This window comes from Nerophis ophidion, linkage group LG02 (assembly GCF_033978795.1).
Source record: "Nerophis ophidion isolate RoL-2023_Sa linkage group LG02, RoL_Noph_v1.0, whole genome shotgun sequence".
Lineage (NCBI taxonomy): Eukaryota > Metazoa > Chordata > Actinopteri > Syngnathiformes > Syngnathidae > Nerophis > Nerophis ophidion.
Genome location: NC_084612.1, coordinates 21,335,251 through 21,351,619, shown reverse-complemented (window position 1 = coordinate 21,351,619; position 16,369 = coordinate 21,335,251). Strand labels below are relative to the sequence as shown.

Here is a 16,369-nt window from a genome sequence, read left to right as displayed (position 1 = left end):
CACTGGGGACTCACCCTTCCTGGTATAAGTACAGCTTTGGCCACCTTTGAGAGTCCCAAGTCATAAAGACATAGTACACTACCTTCTGTTTCCTCCAAGCCCACCAGCAATCCAGACCTAGCAATAGAAAATCAATACTATTATGTTAATGACTAACTGAGATGAGCTTGTATGTTGTTGAAATGTATATTACAAAGCACAAAAAACAACTGACAAGCAGGGACATTGAACAGTGAAAGTGCAGAGAAAATGAGTCAGCACTCCTCTGACCTTTTGAGCCAGCTGAAGTCCCTCGCTGTGAGGACACCAGGCGGGTGCTCCCCTCCACCGCTGAAGCAGTATGCAGACAGACGTTCCCCAGTCAGTGAATGGAGAAACTCCAGGTGTGGGCCACAGGCAAGCCAAGCATGTCCTCCACGGCCTTTACGCACAAACATATGAAATGAGAGGCTTTTTAAACATCCCTGCAGCTCAAACATTGCTTAATTACAGTAATGTTGCAAGCACACAGTGGACATGGGGTTCTGTCACTGTGCTTAAACGCAAATGCAATAATAAGTTAACACACCAGTTATAAACCTGCCATGAAGCACAGAGTCCAGAGTAATTTCGTCTTCTCCCAGAGCCTCGAGGGTCACTGCAGGGAAAGGCAGCAGGCTGCTAGTGACCTGTGCTGTCAGTGCATGCATCGCTCCCTGTAACAACAACAAAATAGAATCTTTGTGAGAACAGCAAATAGTACCATTTTTCTTCATTGTTTTCCATGCGAGTTAATGCATTGATAGACTATAAAAAGCTATCTTTTATAGCACAGCAGTGGATGTCAGGAAGTGTCTATCTGCAAACTGACAAATAGTGGAACAACTACTGTTTGAAGTATGAGTGGCTTCTGGTGAAGCCAAACAATGAGTTGAGTTGAGTTTGAGTTTATTACGAACAGGCAAGCATACAACATGATACATCACAATTTCCAGTTTCTCTTTTCAACATGTTCGAAAAAGAGTAGGAAGAAGCAGAGCTTATTTAATCCTACCCCTTTTCTTTTACATAACAGATGCGAAAACTTTTGTTCACTTCCTGTTCCCGATGTATTCACAATATACTCCAGTCAGTGGTTCTCAAATGGGGGTACGCGTACCCCTGGGGGTACTTAAAGGCATGCCAAGGGGTACGTGAGATTTTTTAAAAAATATTCTAAAAATAGTAACAATAAAAAAATTCTTTATAAATTTATTTATTAGGGGTGGAAAAAATATCGATTTGAATACGAATCGCGATTCTCACGTTGTGCGATTCAGAATCGATTGTCATTTTTTTTAAATCAATTATTTATTTTAATTTTTTTTACATCAATCCAGCGAAACAATACACAGCAATACCATAACAATGCAATCCAATTCCAAATCGAAACCTGACCCAGAAACACTCAGAACTGCAATAAACAGAGCAATTGAAAGGCGACACAAACACGACACAGAACAAACTAAAAGAAGTGAAACAAAAATGAATATTATCGACAAAAGTATCAATATTATTTCTAATTTCAGCATAGCAGTGATTAAAAATCCCTCATTGACATTATCATTAGACATGTATAAAAATAAAAATAAAAGAACAATAGTGTCACAGTGGCTTGCACTTGCATCACATCTCATAAGCTTGACAACACACTGTGTCCAATGTTTTCACAAAGATAAAATAAGTCGTATTTTTGGTTTGTTTTATAGTTAAAACAAATTTACATTATTGCAATCAGTTGATAAAACATTGTCTTTTACAATTATAAAAGCTTTTTTTTTTTTTAAATCTACTACTCTGCTAGCATGTCAGCAGACTGGGGTAGATCTTGCTGAAATCCTATGTATTGAATGAATACAGAATCCTTTTGAATCGGAAAAATATAATTTTTGAATCGAGAATCGCGTTGAATCGAGAAAAAAAAAATCGATATATTATCAAATCATGACCCCAAGAATCAATATTGAATCGAATCATGGTACACCCAAAGATTTGCAGCCCTAATATTTATTGAATACTAATTCAACAAAATATAAATGTAAGATCATAAACTGTGAAAAGAAATGCAACAATGCAATATTCAGTGTTGACAGCTAGATTTTTTTGTGGACATGTTCCACAAATATTGATGTTAAATATTTCTTTTTTGTGAAGAAATGTTTAGACTGAATGAGTCCAGATCTAAATCCTAAAGAACATCTGTGGAGAGAGTTGGGAGAAGGCATCCTTCAAATCTGAGAGACCTGACGCAGTTTGTAAAAGAAGAGTGATCCAAAACTCCAGTTACAAGGTGTAAGAAACTCATTGATGGTTACAGGAAGCGATTGATTTCAGTTATTTTTTCCAAAGGGTGCGCTACCAAATATTAATTTGAGGGTGCCAATAATTGTATCCAGTCCATTTTTGGAGTTCTGTGTAAAATAATATCAGATTTGGCTTTTTTTGTGTGTTGTTCCAATGCAAACAAAATAAATAAACATGTGAATACCAAAGCATTTGTAACTTCAACAATTTTCTGGGAGAAGTGGTGCATTATCTGATAGAAATGCAGGGGTGGCAATATTTGTTGGCCATGACTGTATAGTTTTTTTAAATGCCGATACCACTAAAAAACTGACAGTACTGATGTCAAAATGCCAAATATAGGCACCGGCTGATAATTGGTCGATATCTATATTCCAGCACTATGCTTCCACTCTTTTGTTGTTTAGACTACTTTTCACGCAACAATTTCAACATCAAAACATTTTACTTATTCAGGACACCCAAGCTATATATTTTTGATGTCCGAAATAGTTCTGGCTTTCCCACTTTCCAGTAACGCTCAACTCTAATGCAGTGGTTCTCAAATGGGAGTACGCGTACCCCTGGGGTTACTTGGAGGTATGCCAAGGGGTACGTGAGATTTTTTTTTAAATATTCTAAAAATAGCAACGATTCAAAAATCCTTTATAAATATATTTATTGAATAATACTTCAACAAAATATGAATGTAAGTTCATAAACTGTGAAAAAAAACTACAACAATGCAATATTCAGTGTTGACAGCTAGATTTTTTTGTGGACATGTTCCATAAATATTTATGTTAGAGATTTCTTTTTTTGTGAAGAAATGTTTAGAATTAAGTTAATGAATCTAGATGGATCTCTATTACAGTCCCCAAGGAGGGCACTTTAAGTTGATGATTGCTTCCATGTGTATAAATCTTTATTTATAATTGAATCACTTGTTTATTTTTCAACAAGTTTTTAGTTATTTTTATATCTTTTTTCTTCTAAATAGTTCAAGAAAGACCACTACAAATGAGCAATATTTTGCACTGTTATACAATTTAATAAATCAGAAACTGATGACATAGTGCTGTATTTTACTTCTGTATCTCTTTTTTTCAACCAAAAATGCTTTGCTCTGATTAGGGGGTACTTGAATTTAAAAAATGTTCACAGGGGGTAGATCACTGAAAAAAGTTTGAGAACCACTGCTCTAATGTATGCAAGAGTTTTGCTACCATTCCGCCCGATTGTAGCTGAGATAGGCGCCGGCGCCCCCCGCAACCCCGAAAGGGAATAAGCGGTAGAAAATGGATGGATGGATTTCTCAACAGATTCAGAGCATTCCAAAACCAAGATGCTCCTGTATGATAGCCAATTACTAGCATTCTACTTTTTTTCCCTTCATTTTGCTTTTCACAAAAGTCATATTTCGCTACTTCACCTTATCTGTCAATATACGTTTAAAAAAATTTTTTCAAAAATATGCTCTGTCAATATACGTTCAAAAAATATTTGTCAAAAATATGCTATGTCAATATACGTTTAAAAAATATTGGTCAAAAAATATGCTCAGCAATACTACAACAGTTTCCACAATTATTTTTGCCAATAAATGTATTTAAAAATCGAGTTTGAAATAATATGCAAAAACATAATTTTCCACCTTTCATCCAACTCAAATTAGGCATAATTTTTTATTATACTTATTTTTTTTTAAACCCAATTTAGAATTTGTTTCCTCCTAACCTTTTGGTATTTCTTGCAAAATATACTTTACCAATTTACAGGAACTTAAAATTCCCACCAAGTATATATTTAATAATAATTATTTTATTGAATATTTAAAAATGCTTGCCAATTTCCACTAAATTCAGATTTTTCTTCCAACACACTTTTAAATATCTCTTTGAAATTAATTCTACAAAAGAAAATTTTCCAAAAGTCACTTTTTACCAGCATTGTCAAAACTTTGAACATGACACTTTCTTTACATTTAACTTCACATTTTAATCTCACAAACTATGCAATAATGATAATAATTGCAATAATGACTTGATTCTTTAGGCCCGTTTCAAGTGACACTTTACATAAGTTTACATGGGTATCCAATGGGGGGGGGGGGTTCAAAAGTATTTTAATACTAATTATATTCTTGTTCCATTCATTTATACGGTACTATTTTTTCACCCATCCATCCATTTTCTACTGCTTATTCCCTTTAGGGTCGCGGGGGGCGCTGGTGCTTATCTCAGCTGCTATCGGGCGGAAGACGGCGTATACCCTGGACAAGTTGCCACCTCATCACAGGGCCAACACAGATAGACAGACAACATTCACACTCACATTCACACACTAGGGCCAATTTAGTGTTGCCAATCAACCTATCCCCAGGTGCATGTCTTTGGAAGTGGGAGGAAGCCGGAGTACCGGAGGGAACCCACGCAGTCACGGGGAGGACATGCAAAGTCCACAAAGAAAGATCCCGAGCCCGCGATTGAACCCAGGACTACTCAGGACCTTCGTATTGTGAGGCAGACGCACTAACCCCTCTCCCACCATACTGCCCTATTTTTTTCTATTAAAATAAAATGTATCTATTTTGTTTTGACTATTCTGTATAGCGAAATGCTTAAGAAACAGAGACCTCTATTGGTCTTATGAGGTAAAAACAACAAAGAATTCAAGTGAACTCCCGCCCAACCAACGAGGCTGTCAGTCATCCCACAGGAAACATGCAGTAAAGCAGTGGTTCTCAACCTTTTTTCAGTGATGGACCCCATGTGAACATTTTTTTAATTCAAGTACCCCCTAATCAGAACAAATCATTTTTTGTCTAAAAAAAGAGATAAAGAAGTAAAATACAGCACTATGTCATCAGTTTCTGATTTATTCAATTGTATAACAGTGAGAAATATTGCTCATTTGTAGTGGTCTTTCTTGAACTATTTGGGGAAAAAAGATATAAAAATAACTAAAAACTTGCTGAAAAATAAACAAGTGATTGAATTATAAATAAAGATTTCTACACATAGAAGTAATCACCAACTTAAAGTGCCCTCTTTGGGAATTGTAAAAGAGATCAATTTGTATTCATGAACTTAATTCTAAACATTTCTTCACAAAAAAGGAATCTTTAACATCAATATTTATGGAACATGTCCACAAAAAAATCTAGCTGTCAACACTGAATATTGCATTTTTTTTCACAGTTTATGACCTTACATTCATTTTTTGCTGAAGTATTATTCAATAAATATATTTATGAATGATTTTTGAATTGTTGCTATTTTTAGAATATTTTTTTTTAAATCTCACGCACCCCTTGGCATACCTTCAAATACCCCCAGGGGTACGCGTACCCCCATTTGAGAACCACTGCATTAAGACATGCACACGTTCCTTACTTCTATAATAAATCAATGTCAATATTTGTAACCAAGACACTTTGTGATTTAATGAGGACAAGTATTAAATTTAAAAAAATGTTAGTTGTTTATACGGCAACCTTAACTGGTGCTTTCGCAAATGTCCCATTATCGCAAACTCTGACAAAAGGAGAACATGATCACAAGGTCAGGCATTTTAAACATATTTACCATCGAAATGTCGCGTCATTGACATGTTAGCTGAGTGGCCAGCAGGGCAGAGCACATATTAGCATCGTCGTAAAGTTAGCACGGCGTGGTTAGCTTGACTGCTATGTAAACAAACCGTTTTTTTCCCTCTCAACAGCGTTCCACGACCATGTCACACATCATGACGTCACACGTCACGATGATGCAAGGCGTTTCTTCACCGCTTACATAATTAGTATAGTTTCATTACGTTCACTCCGGCTAACTTAGCAGGCTATATTTGCAAGGTCACGAATGATAGCATGCACTTAGCACAGAACACATTGAGTGTTTGGCAGCAGATTAATTTAACATTTATGGTGTTTTGTATTTTAGATAGCTAGTGTTTTGCAAAGCGGGAGTGTTAACTACGCATGCTGTTACGTAGAGCAGTGGTTCTCAAATGGGGGTGCGCGTACCCCTGGGGGTACTTGAAGATATGCCAAGGGGGTACGTGAGATTTTTTTTAAATATTCTAAAAATAGCAAAAATTCCAAAATCCTTTATTAATATATTAATTGAATAATACTTCAACAAAATATGAATGTAAGTTTATAAACTGTAAAAAGAAATGCAACAATGCAATATTCTGTGTTGTTGCAAGCACAATACCAATGGCGCGCATTTTGCAAATTTAATGTCAAATCAAATCAAATCAAATGTTAATTGGATTCATCACTATACAGTGTACATCCACGACTAAACTACTGACTAAACTATTACCAAGTGTGGATTCAGGCCGGGTGGCCTATTTCAAGTTCCAGGTAACCTACATTATTATATTTTATAAATAGTAAACCAAGTTGTGGTAGGTTGATTGGCAACACTAAATTGGCCCTAGTGTGTGAATGTGAGTGTGAATGTTGTCTATCTGTGTTGGCCCTGTGATGAGTTGGCGACTTGTCCAGGGTGTACGCCGCCTTCCGCCCGATTGTAGTTGAGATAGGCGCCAGCGCCCCCCCCCCCCGCGACCTCAAAAAGGAATAAGCGGTAGAAATGGATGGATGGAAGTTGTGGTAATAGTTTAGTCAGTAGTTATGTCGAGGATGTACACTGTATAGTGATGAATCCAATAAACATTTGATTTGATAGTACATTTGCAAAATGCAGTCCATTGGTATTGTGCTTACAACATTTAGAGCTAGATTTTTTAATGGACATGTTCCATAAATATTGATGTTAAAGCTTTCTTTTTTTATGAAGAAATGTTTGGAATTAAGTTCATGAATCCAAATGGATCTCTTTTACAATCCCCAAAGAGGGCACTTTAAGTTGATGATTACTTCTATGTGTAGAAATCTTTATTTATAATTGAATCACTTGTTTATTTATACATAAGTTTTTAGTTATTTTTATATCTTTTTTTTCTAAATAGTTCAAGAAAGACCACTACAAATGAGCAATATTTTTGCACGATTATACAATTTAAAAAATCAGAAACTGATGACATAGTGCTGTATTTTTCTTCTTTATCTCTTTTTTTTCAACCAAAAATGCTTTGCTCTGATTAGGGGGTACTTGAGTTAAAAAAAATTTAACAGGGGGTACGTCACTGAAAAAAGGTTGAGAACCACTGACGTAGAGTACAACTTTCACACACATCGGGCGACGTCAACAAAGAATGAGTGCGTTACAATCATCCATCTCTACTGCTTATTCCCATTGGGGTCGCTGGCGCCTATCTCAGCTACAATCGAGCGGAAGGCGGGGTACACCCTGGACAAGTCGCCACCTCATCACAGGGCCAACACAGATAGACAGACATGTTGATTGGCAACACTAAATTAGCGTTACAATCATAAATGGGCTAAATGTAAGCCAATCGTGCTTATTAGAATACGACACTGGCGTAGTTTGCGCAGAGAACGCTAACACGCACCTTAGCTGCTAGCAACATTGCGGCATGTTTTATTTGTTATTGTCTTGATTTAACGACCATTAGAGACACGGTTCCAGGCTGAAGGCGTGTGCGTCAGGCAAGAGGGCGACGTTTCAAAAGCTCGACTTGAGCTTTAGAAACGTCGCCAGCGGTTGAAAAGGTGACTGCAACGTGCCGCTAGCTGCTGCCGTTGACATAACGTTACCTGCCTCGCGTGTAGTCTGCTTTGATCAGGAACCCACGAATGTTTCGTTAACCTCGGCGAATGTTCCGGTGATAGTCCGTCATAATCGGCTCGTCTTGAATCCCACACCTAACTCGCTGGGCTGCTTGCGCTGCTTCCAAAAGAACTTCAAGCTTCGGCTTCGCATAGCGCCATTTTCACAGTGAGGGAGTCGCTGGGGTTTCTTCTTCGTTGGCTTAATTGTGTAGGTATTGATACGGCAATGTTTCTACTGTCGCCACTATCCGGTCGGTGAGTGTAATTACATCATAAAGCAACGGTTACACTGTTTCTCAGTGCTTCTTTTCCATTTAGTACTTTAACATGTTCCTGTATGTCTTTATGACAATAAAAGTGAACCCCGGCAACTTTCCCAAGCATTAAACAGGTTTATATGTATTTATAGTGAATATATTTTTTTTCTCATTCAATCAATCAATGATTGTTTATATAGCCCTAAATCAGTGGTCCCCAACCACCGGTCCGTGGCCCGATTGGTACCGGGCCGCGGAATAATTTTTTATTATTATTATTTTTGTTAATTTTAAACTTTTTTTTTTAATTTTTTATTTTTATTTATTTTTATTAAATCAACATAAAAAACACAACATACATTTACAATTAGTGCACCAACCCAAAAACCTCCCTTTTTCATGACAAAGAAAAAAAAAAAAAATCCCCCCCCCCTCCCGCCGGGCCACGGGACAAGTTATCTAGCGTTGACCAGTCTGCAGCTACAAAAAGGTTGGGGACCACTGCCCTAAATTACTAGTGTCTCAAAGGGCTGCACAAACCACAACACAAACTACGACATCCTCGGTAGGCCCACATAAGGGCAAGGAAAACTCACACCCAGTAGGACTCACACCCAGTGGGACTCACACCCAGTGGGACGTCGGTGACAATGATGACTATGAGAAACCTTGGAGAGGACCGCATATGTGGGCAACCCCCCCCCCCCCCCCCCCCCAAGGGGAACCGAAAGCAATGGATGTCGAGCGGGTCTAACATGATACTGTGAAAGTTCATAGTGGATCCAAAACTCGGAGTCAACCTTTGCATGTGCATAGTCATGTACTCAGTGCATGGTCCCCAACCGCAGAATAATTTTTTATTAACTTTTTTTATTTTTTTTTATTTTTGTTTTTATTAAATCAACATAAAAAACACAAGATACACTAACAATTGGTGCACCAACCCCCAAAAAACTCCCTTTTCATGACAAAGAACCCCCCACCCCCCTGTTTTTTTATAGAGTAAAAACAAAAATATGCTATATTTTCCCACAAAATATCTCAAAGTGGAATATTTGATGTGATGTAATTGGATCCTTATATAGGTCAACAATTTACAACCACATTGATTTGAATTCATTATTATTTTTTGAGCAATTACTAACATTTTTGGGGATCCAAAAGGACCTTATTCTAAAGAGTGTTAAAATTAGGTCGTACTATATTTTTACTTTTAAAGCTTGAATCTCCATAGATCTACTTAAGATCTATCTTCAATCTAAATTTTTGTTTTTATGTTTGTGTTATGCCATTTTTTTTGTCAAAAACAATTGTTTTTTATATGGCAAAGACAAAACATGCATGATTCTCCCCAGAAATAATTATGGATTTTTTAATGTGAAATAATTAGAGCCTCGAATATGTCGGCAATTCATAAGTACATTGATTCTGATTAACATTTTTTGAGCAATGACAGCTTTAAAAAAAAAAAAGAAAAACAGCCTGCATGGCAATTGTAACGTTGTCTTGTTACATTTCACCTGTTTGCTCTTTGATTCCACTTTTGTGGTTCATTCATTTTTAATATGTGCTGCAGGCCATTAAAAAATGAGCTGAGGGCTAAAAAAATGGACCCTTGGCCACACTTTGGACACCCCTGCTTTATACAATATGCACATTGTCACCTTCTCTGCACATTTGTTTTATACATTAGATTTTCACTCTATTTTTTGTTTCTTTCTATACATATATACCAGCTGACTACAATCCGGCGTGTTGGTCATATATATATATATATATATATGTATACATATATATATATATATGTATATATATAAAGACAAACAAATATATATATATGTATACACGCACACACACACACACACACACACACACACACACACACATACTTTATTACCTTATTTTCTTTACTGTAAAAGGCAATAGTGTGGACAACAAAGAATGTCATTGTACAACATGAAACATGTTGCCATTGGGTTCATGACAACTCTAAACCTTGAACCTAAAACTACAGTAATTAAAATTATCCATGCACATATAATTTACTGTGAATAATCACAGTTCATAAGTGTGATTAATCTGATTTAAAATGCAATCGTTTGATAGCAGTAGTTGGTACCAACTGTTTGACAATCAATCATACAATGTTTATTTATATAGCCCTGAATCACAAGTGTCTCAAAGGGCTGCACAAACCACAACGACATCCTCGGTACAGAGCCCACATCAATCAATCAATCAATGTTTATTGATATAGCCCTAAATCACAAATGTCTCAAATGAGGGGAAGGAAAAAGCCACACCCAGTGGAACGTCGGTGACAGTGACAATGATGACTATGAGAAATCTTGGAGAGGACTGTATATAGCAATTGATGTCGAGCGGGTCTAACATGATATTGTGAAAGTCCAATCCATAGTGGTTCTAACATAGCGGTGAGAGTCCAATCCAAAGTAGATCCAATATAGTAGCGGGAGTCCCGTCCATAGTGGAGCCAGCAGGAAACCATCCCAAGCCGAGGCGGATCAGCAGCGCAGAGATGCCCCCAACTGATACACAAGCGAGCGGTCCATCCTGGGTCCCGACTCTGGACAGCCGGTACTTCATCCATGGCCAATGGACCTGTGTCTCCCCCCCCACCACAAGGGAGAGGGGGACAGAGGAGAAAAAGAAAAGAAACGGCAGATCAACTGATCTAAAAAGGGGGTCTATTTAAAGACTAGAGTATACAAATGAGTTTTAAGATGAGACTTAAATGCTTCTACTGAGGTAGCATCTCGAACTGTTACCGGGAGGGCATTCCAGAGTACTGGAGCCCAAATGGAAAACGCTCTATAGCCCGCAGACTTTTTTTGGGCTCTGGAAAGCCGGAGTCCTTTGAACGCAGATTTCTTGCCGGGACATATGGTACAATACAATCAGCAAGATAGGCTGGAGGTAGACCGTGTAGTATTTTATACGTAAGTAGTAAAACCTTAAAGTCACATCTTAAGTGCACAGGAAACCAGTGCAGGTGAGCCAGTATAGGCCTAATATGATCAAACTTTCTTGTTCTTGTCAAAAGTCTAGCAGCCGCATTTTGTACCAACTGTAATCGTTTAATGCTAGACATGGGGAGACCAGAAAATGATAAGTTACAGTAATCGAGACGAGGCGTAACAAAAGCATGGATAATGATCTCAGCGTCGCTAGTGGACAAAATGGAGCGAATTTTAGCAATATTACGGAGATGAAAGAAGGCCGTTTTAGTAACGCTCTTAATGTGTGACTCAAACGAGAGAGTTGGGTCGAAGATAATACCCAGATTCTTTACTGAGTCACCTTGTTTAATTGTTTGGTTGTCAAATGTTAAAGTTCTATTATTAAATAGAAGTCGGTGTCTAGCAGGACCGATAATCAGCATTTCCGTTTTTTTGGCGTTGAGTTGCAAAAAGTTAGCGGACATCCATTGTTTAATTTCATTAAGACACGCCTCCAGCTGACTACAATCCGGCGTGTTGGTCAGCTTCAGGGGCATGTAGAGTTGGATGTCATCAGCATAACAGTGAAAGCTAACACCGTATTTGTGTATGATGTCACCTAGCGGCAGCATGTAGATGCTGAAGAAGGCAGGGCCAAGGACCGAACCCTGGGGAACTCCACACAATACCTTAACATAGTCCGAGGTCACATTGTTATGGGAGACGCACTGCATCCTGTCAGTAAGATAAGAGTTAAACCAATACAGGGCTAAACCAATACAGGGCTAAGTCCGACAGACCAATTCGTGTTTTGATACGCTCTAATAAAATATTATGATCGACGGTATCGAAAGCAGCGCTAAGATCGAGGAGCAGTAACATAGATGATGCATCAGAATCCATCGTTAGCAATAGATCATTAGTCATTTTTGCGAGGGCTGTCTCCGTAGAGTGATTTGCCCTGAAACCGGATTGAAAGGTTTCACATAGATTGTTAGACGCTAAGTGTTCATTTAGCTGCTCTGCAACAATTTTTTCGAGGATTTTCGAAATAAAGGGAAGGTAAGACACCGGTCGGTAGTTTACCATGAGGTCTGGATTGATATTAGGTCTTTTAAGGAGAGGATGAAACACCGCTTTTGAATGCCAGGGGAACAGTGCCAGAGGAAAGTGATAAGTTTATAATATTTAGCACTGATGGACCTAATAATACAAACAGCTCCTTGATAAGTTTCCCAGGCAGTGGGTCAAGTAAACATGTTGTTTGTTTTATTCCATTTACACGTTGTAACAATTTTTCTGTTATTTCATCAAAAAGAGAGAAACTATTTTGAAGGGCAGTATCAGCCGTATATACAGTCGTATCTGTGTAAATAAAACCCAGTTGTAGCTGGGTCGCATTGTCCTTAATCTCCTTTCTAATGAGTTCAATTTTCTTATTAAAGAAATTCATAAAGTCATCTGCCGAGAGGGTGGAGCTACTGGAAGGAGTCCGTTGTTGGGTTAGCGATGCTACTGTACTAAACAAAAATTTAGGATCGTTTTTATTAAGGCGGATGAGATTTGAGTAATATTTAGCTTCAGCTAAGGTAAGCATGCGTTTATAAGTTATTAAACTATCACCTCATGCTTGATGGAAAACCTCAAGTTTAGTCTCAAACTGTGGTACACGTACAAGCGCTTTCAAAATTAGCAGAACTCAAGGTAGGCAGCGCTCATGAATATAGAATACTGTAGTTTTTTCCATCCATTCATCCATCTTCTACCGCTTGTCCCTCTCAAGGTTGTGGGGTCTTGAACCTATCCCAGCTGTACTCAGGCAGACAGCAGGGTAGGCCCTGGACAAGGTGCCACCTAATCACAGGGCCAACACGGACAGACAAGCATTCACACTCACATTCACACACTAGACCAGTGGTGTCGAACTCACTTTAGATCGGGCCCACAAGGAGAAAAATCTACTCCCAAGTGGTTCAGACTGGTAAATCCCTGCACGATAACTTAAAGATAAAGACACCTTCAGATTGTTTTCTGTGTTTAAAAATAGAAGAAGCACTTTCTGAAAATGTAAAAATCATAATGTTGTTTTTTTACACTTACATGTTGCGGTTAATAGTATTCTATCTTTATTTGTCGTTATTTATATATTCTGAATGAATGATGTGATAATGTTCATCAGTCAACTCATTGGTTCTCATTTTCAATCAATCAAGATAAAATATCAAAATCAAATTACATTATGTTATGTATGTAGTTTGATCATTTTCCTCGATTGATGTACTAACATCATGTGGTTTATTTTGTACATATGTACCATCGTCTACAGCAGGGGTCGGCAACCTTTACCACTCAAAGAGCCATTTTGACCCATTTCACAAAATAAAGAAAACAATGGGAGCCACAAAACTCTACTGAAATTAAAAAATGAAATAACACAGCGTACCAAGTTTTTTTTTTGCTTTGTGATATGTATAAACCATGCAGGGATTTCAGACACGCGGCCTGCACCATTATATGAAAATTTTATATTAGTGCGGCCCATCCATCCATTTCCTACCGCTTATTCCCTTTTGGGGTCGCGGGGGGCGCTGGCGCCTATCAGCTACAATCGGGCGGAAGGCAGGGTACACCCTGGACAAGTTGCCACCTCATCGCAGGGCCATTATTGCGGCCCGTGAGTTTTAATTGAATACCGCTTGACAACATCCCAATTGCCAACCATCCCAATTTATCCGGGAGACTACCAAATTTCAGGGCAACTGTTCTCTCGAATGTCTGCTGATTTTCATCCAAACGACAATATTAAGGGCGTTCTGTGATGACATTGCGCTTAACACCCTCTACAAACGTAACAAATAGCTTGTCAGCCCATTTACATATTGTATGTGGCTTATGCAGACACACGTAGGTGAGTGCGAGGCATACTTGTTCAACAGCCATACAGGTCACAATAACCAGGCGACGTGATGAAGTTATGTCTCTTTACTGTGGGCTTCAGAACAGACTCCCTAATGCAGTGGTTCTCAACCTTTTTTCAGTGATGTACCCCATGTGAACATTTTTTTAATTCAAGTACACCCTAATCAGAGCAAAACATTTTTGGTTAAAAAAAAGAGATAAAGAAGTAAAATACACCACTATGTCATCAGTTTCTGATTTATTAAATTGTATAACAGTGCAAAATATTGCTCAATTGTAGTGGTCTTTCTTGAACTATTTGGTAAAAAAAAGATATACAAATAACTAAAAACTTGTTGAAAAATAAACAAGTGATTGAATTACAAATAAAGATTTCTACACATAGAAGTAATCATCAAGTTAAAGTGCCCTCTTTGAGGATTGTAATATAGATCCATCTGGATTCATGAACTTAATTCTAAACATTTCTTCACAAAAAAAGAAATCTTTAACATCAATATTTATGGAACATCTCCACAAAAAAATCTAACTGTCAACATTGAATATTGCATTGTTGCATTTCTTTTCACAGTTTATGAACTTACATTCATATTTTGTTGATTTATTAAAAGGATTGATCAATTGTTGCTATTTTTAGAATATTTTTGAAAAATCTCACATACTCCTTGGCATACCTTCAAGTACCCCCATGGGTACGCATACCCCCATTTGAGAACCACTGCCCTAATGCATATGTTCCTTGACTGCACTTAAATGTAGAATATATTTATATTATTCATATATTATATATATGATGAGGTGGCGACTTGTCCAGGGTGTACCCCGCCTTCCGCCCGATTGTAGCTGAGATAGGCGCCAGCGCCCCCCGCGACCCCGAAAGGGAATAAGCGGTAGAAAATGGATGGATGGATGGATATATTATATATATATAATATATTATATTTATTATTATCATTGTTTATTGTGAGCAAACTGTGGTGCTGAATTTTACCCCAGGGATCAATAAAGTACATTCTATTCTATTCTATGTACAGTAGATGGCAGTATTGTCCTGTTTAAGAGGGTCACAACATTGCTGAGTCAGGTTCTCATGGAGCTGGAGGGGGCGTGGCCTCCAGCTCCACCTGATTTTCAGGAGACTTTCAGGAGAAAATTTGTCCCGGGAGGTTTTCGGGAGAGGCGCTGAATTTTGTGAGTCTCCCGGAAAATTCGGGAGGGTTGGCAAGTATGCCGACCCCTGAGCTACAGAGATACAAAGAATTGCTATTGCAACATTCAGTAGACACATTTAGAAGAGCTGTTTCTTTCATTCAAAAATTTCAGGTTAATTTGTATACTTAGCAAACTCATCCCGCGGGCAGGATAAAACCTGTTTGCGGACCTCATCCGGCCCGCAGGCCGTATGTTTCACACCCCTGCACTAGACCCTCAGCATATCCCCAGGTGCAGGTCTTTGAAGGTTTGGAGAAAGCCGGAGTTCCCGGAGAGAACACACGCAGTGACGGGGAGAATTGCTCAAAAAAAATTCCTTCCCAAAGATTTGCTGTAATTGAATTAAATAAATCATGTTTGTTAGGCGGTGGTAGTGTAGTATTAGTTAACAGACAATAGCACGTTTTTAAAACGTTGAGTGTCAGCAGACGTCCAGTTTTATTTCTCATAGTTGCATATTAAATAAGCGGACATTATGGTTACACCCAGATCAGATGGTGCCATGTCTCTCTGAGAGGAGAGGTCCTAATGGGCCCGGAGCTATTTGGAATAATTCAGGATCTCAAAATATCAGGGGAACAAAAAAAAAACATCTCGACCCTTCCTCAGGCCCGCACCAATGACAAAAGTAGGTATCGTGTGTCTGGACTCGGTGACCATAACGTTATCACATGTACAGAACTCCGTACCAGCTCAAAGACCTAAGTTGACGCACAAAGGGGGCAGTGGTGGGGCTATAAATTATGGCAAAAGGAGATATCATCCATCTTCTACCGCTTGTCCCTTTTGGGGTCGCTGGAGCCTATCAGCGGCATTCGGGCAGTAGGCGGGATACGCCCTGGACAAGTCGCCACCTCATCACAAGGCCAACACATATAGACAGACAACATTCACAACACTAGGGCCAATTTAGTGTTGCCAATCAACTTATCCCCAGGTGCATGTCTTTGGAGGTGGGAGGAACCAGGAGTACCCGGAGGGAACCCACGCAGTCACGGGGAGAATATGCAAACTCC

The 16,369-nt window shown here is 38.4% G+C and overlaps 1 protein-coding gene across 3 annotated transcripts in view; it reads right to left on the bottom strand.

The window, feature by feature from the left end:
• Positions 1-8,196, bottom strand: part of ahctf1 (AT hook containing transcription factor 1) — a 35,567-nt gene extending 27,371 nt beyond the window's left edge. Inside the window, exons 1-4 of one of the 3 annotated variants that reach the window (XM_061878918.1) lie at positions 7,991-8,196; positions 569-695; positions 271-421; positions 15-117 (exon numbers count right to left, since the gene is read on the bottom strand). In XM_061878918.1, coding sequence (XP_061734902.1) covers positions 15-117; positions 271-421; positions 569-689 — 375 coding nt within the window. In that variant the 5' untranslated portion in view covers positions 690-695; positions 7,991-8,196. Of the gene's footprint in view, positions 1-14; positions 118-270; positions 422-568; positions 696-5,888; positions 5,907-7,990 lie in introns of those variants that run through there. The other 2 variants (XM_061878926.1, XM_061878914.1) reach the window with 2 other exon arrangements.
• Between the last annotated feature and the right edge of the window lie 8,173 nt (positions 8,197-16,369).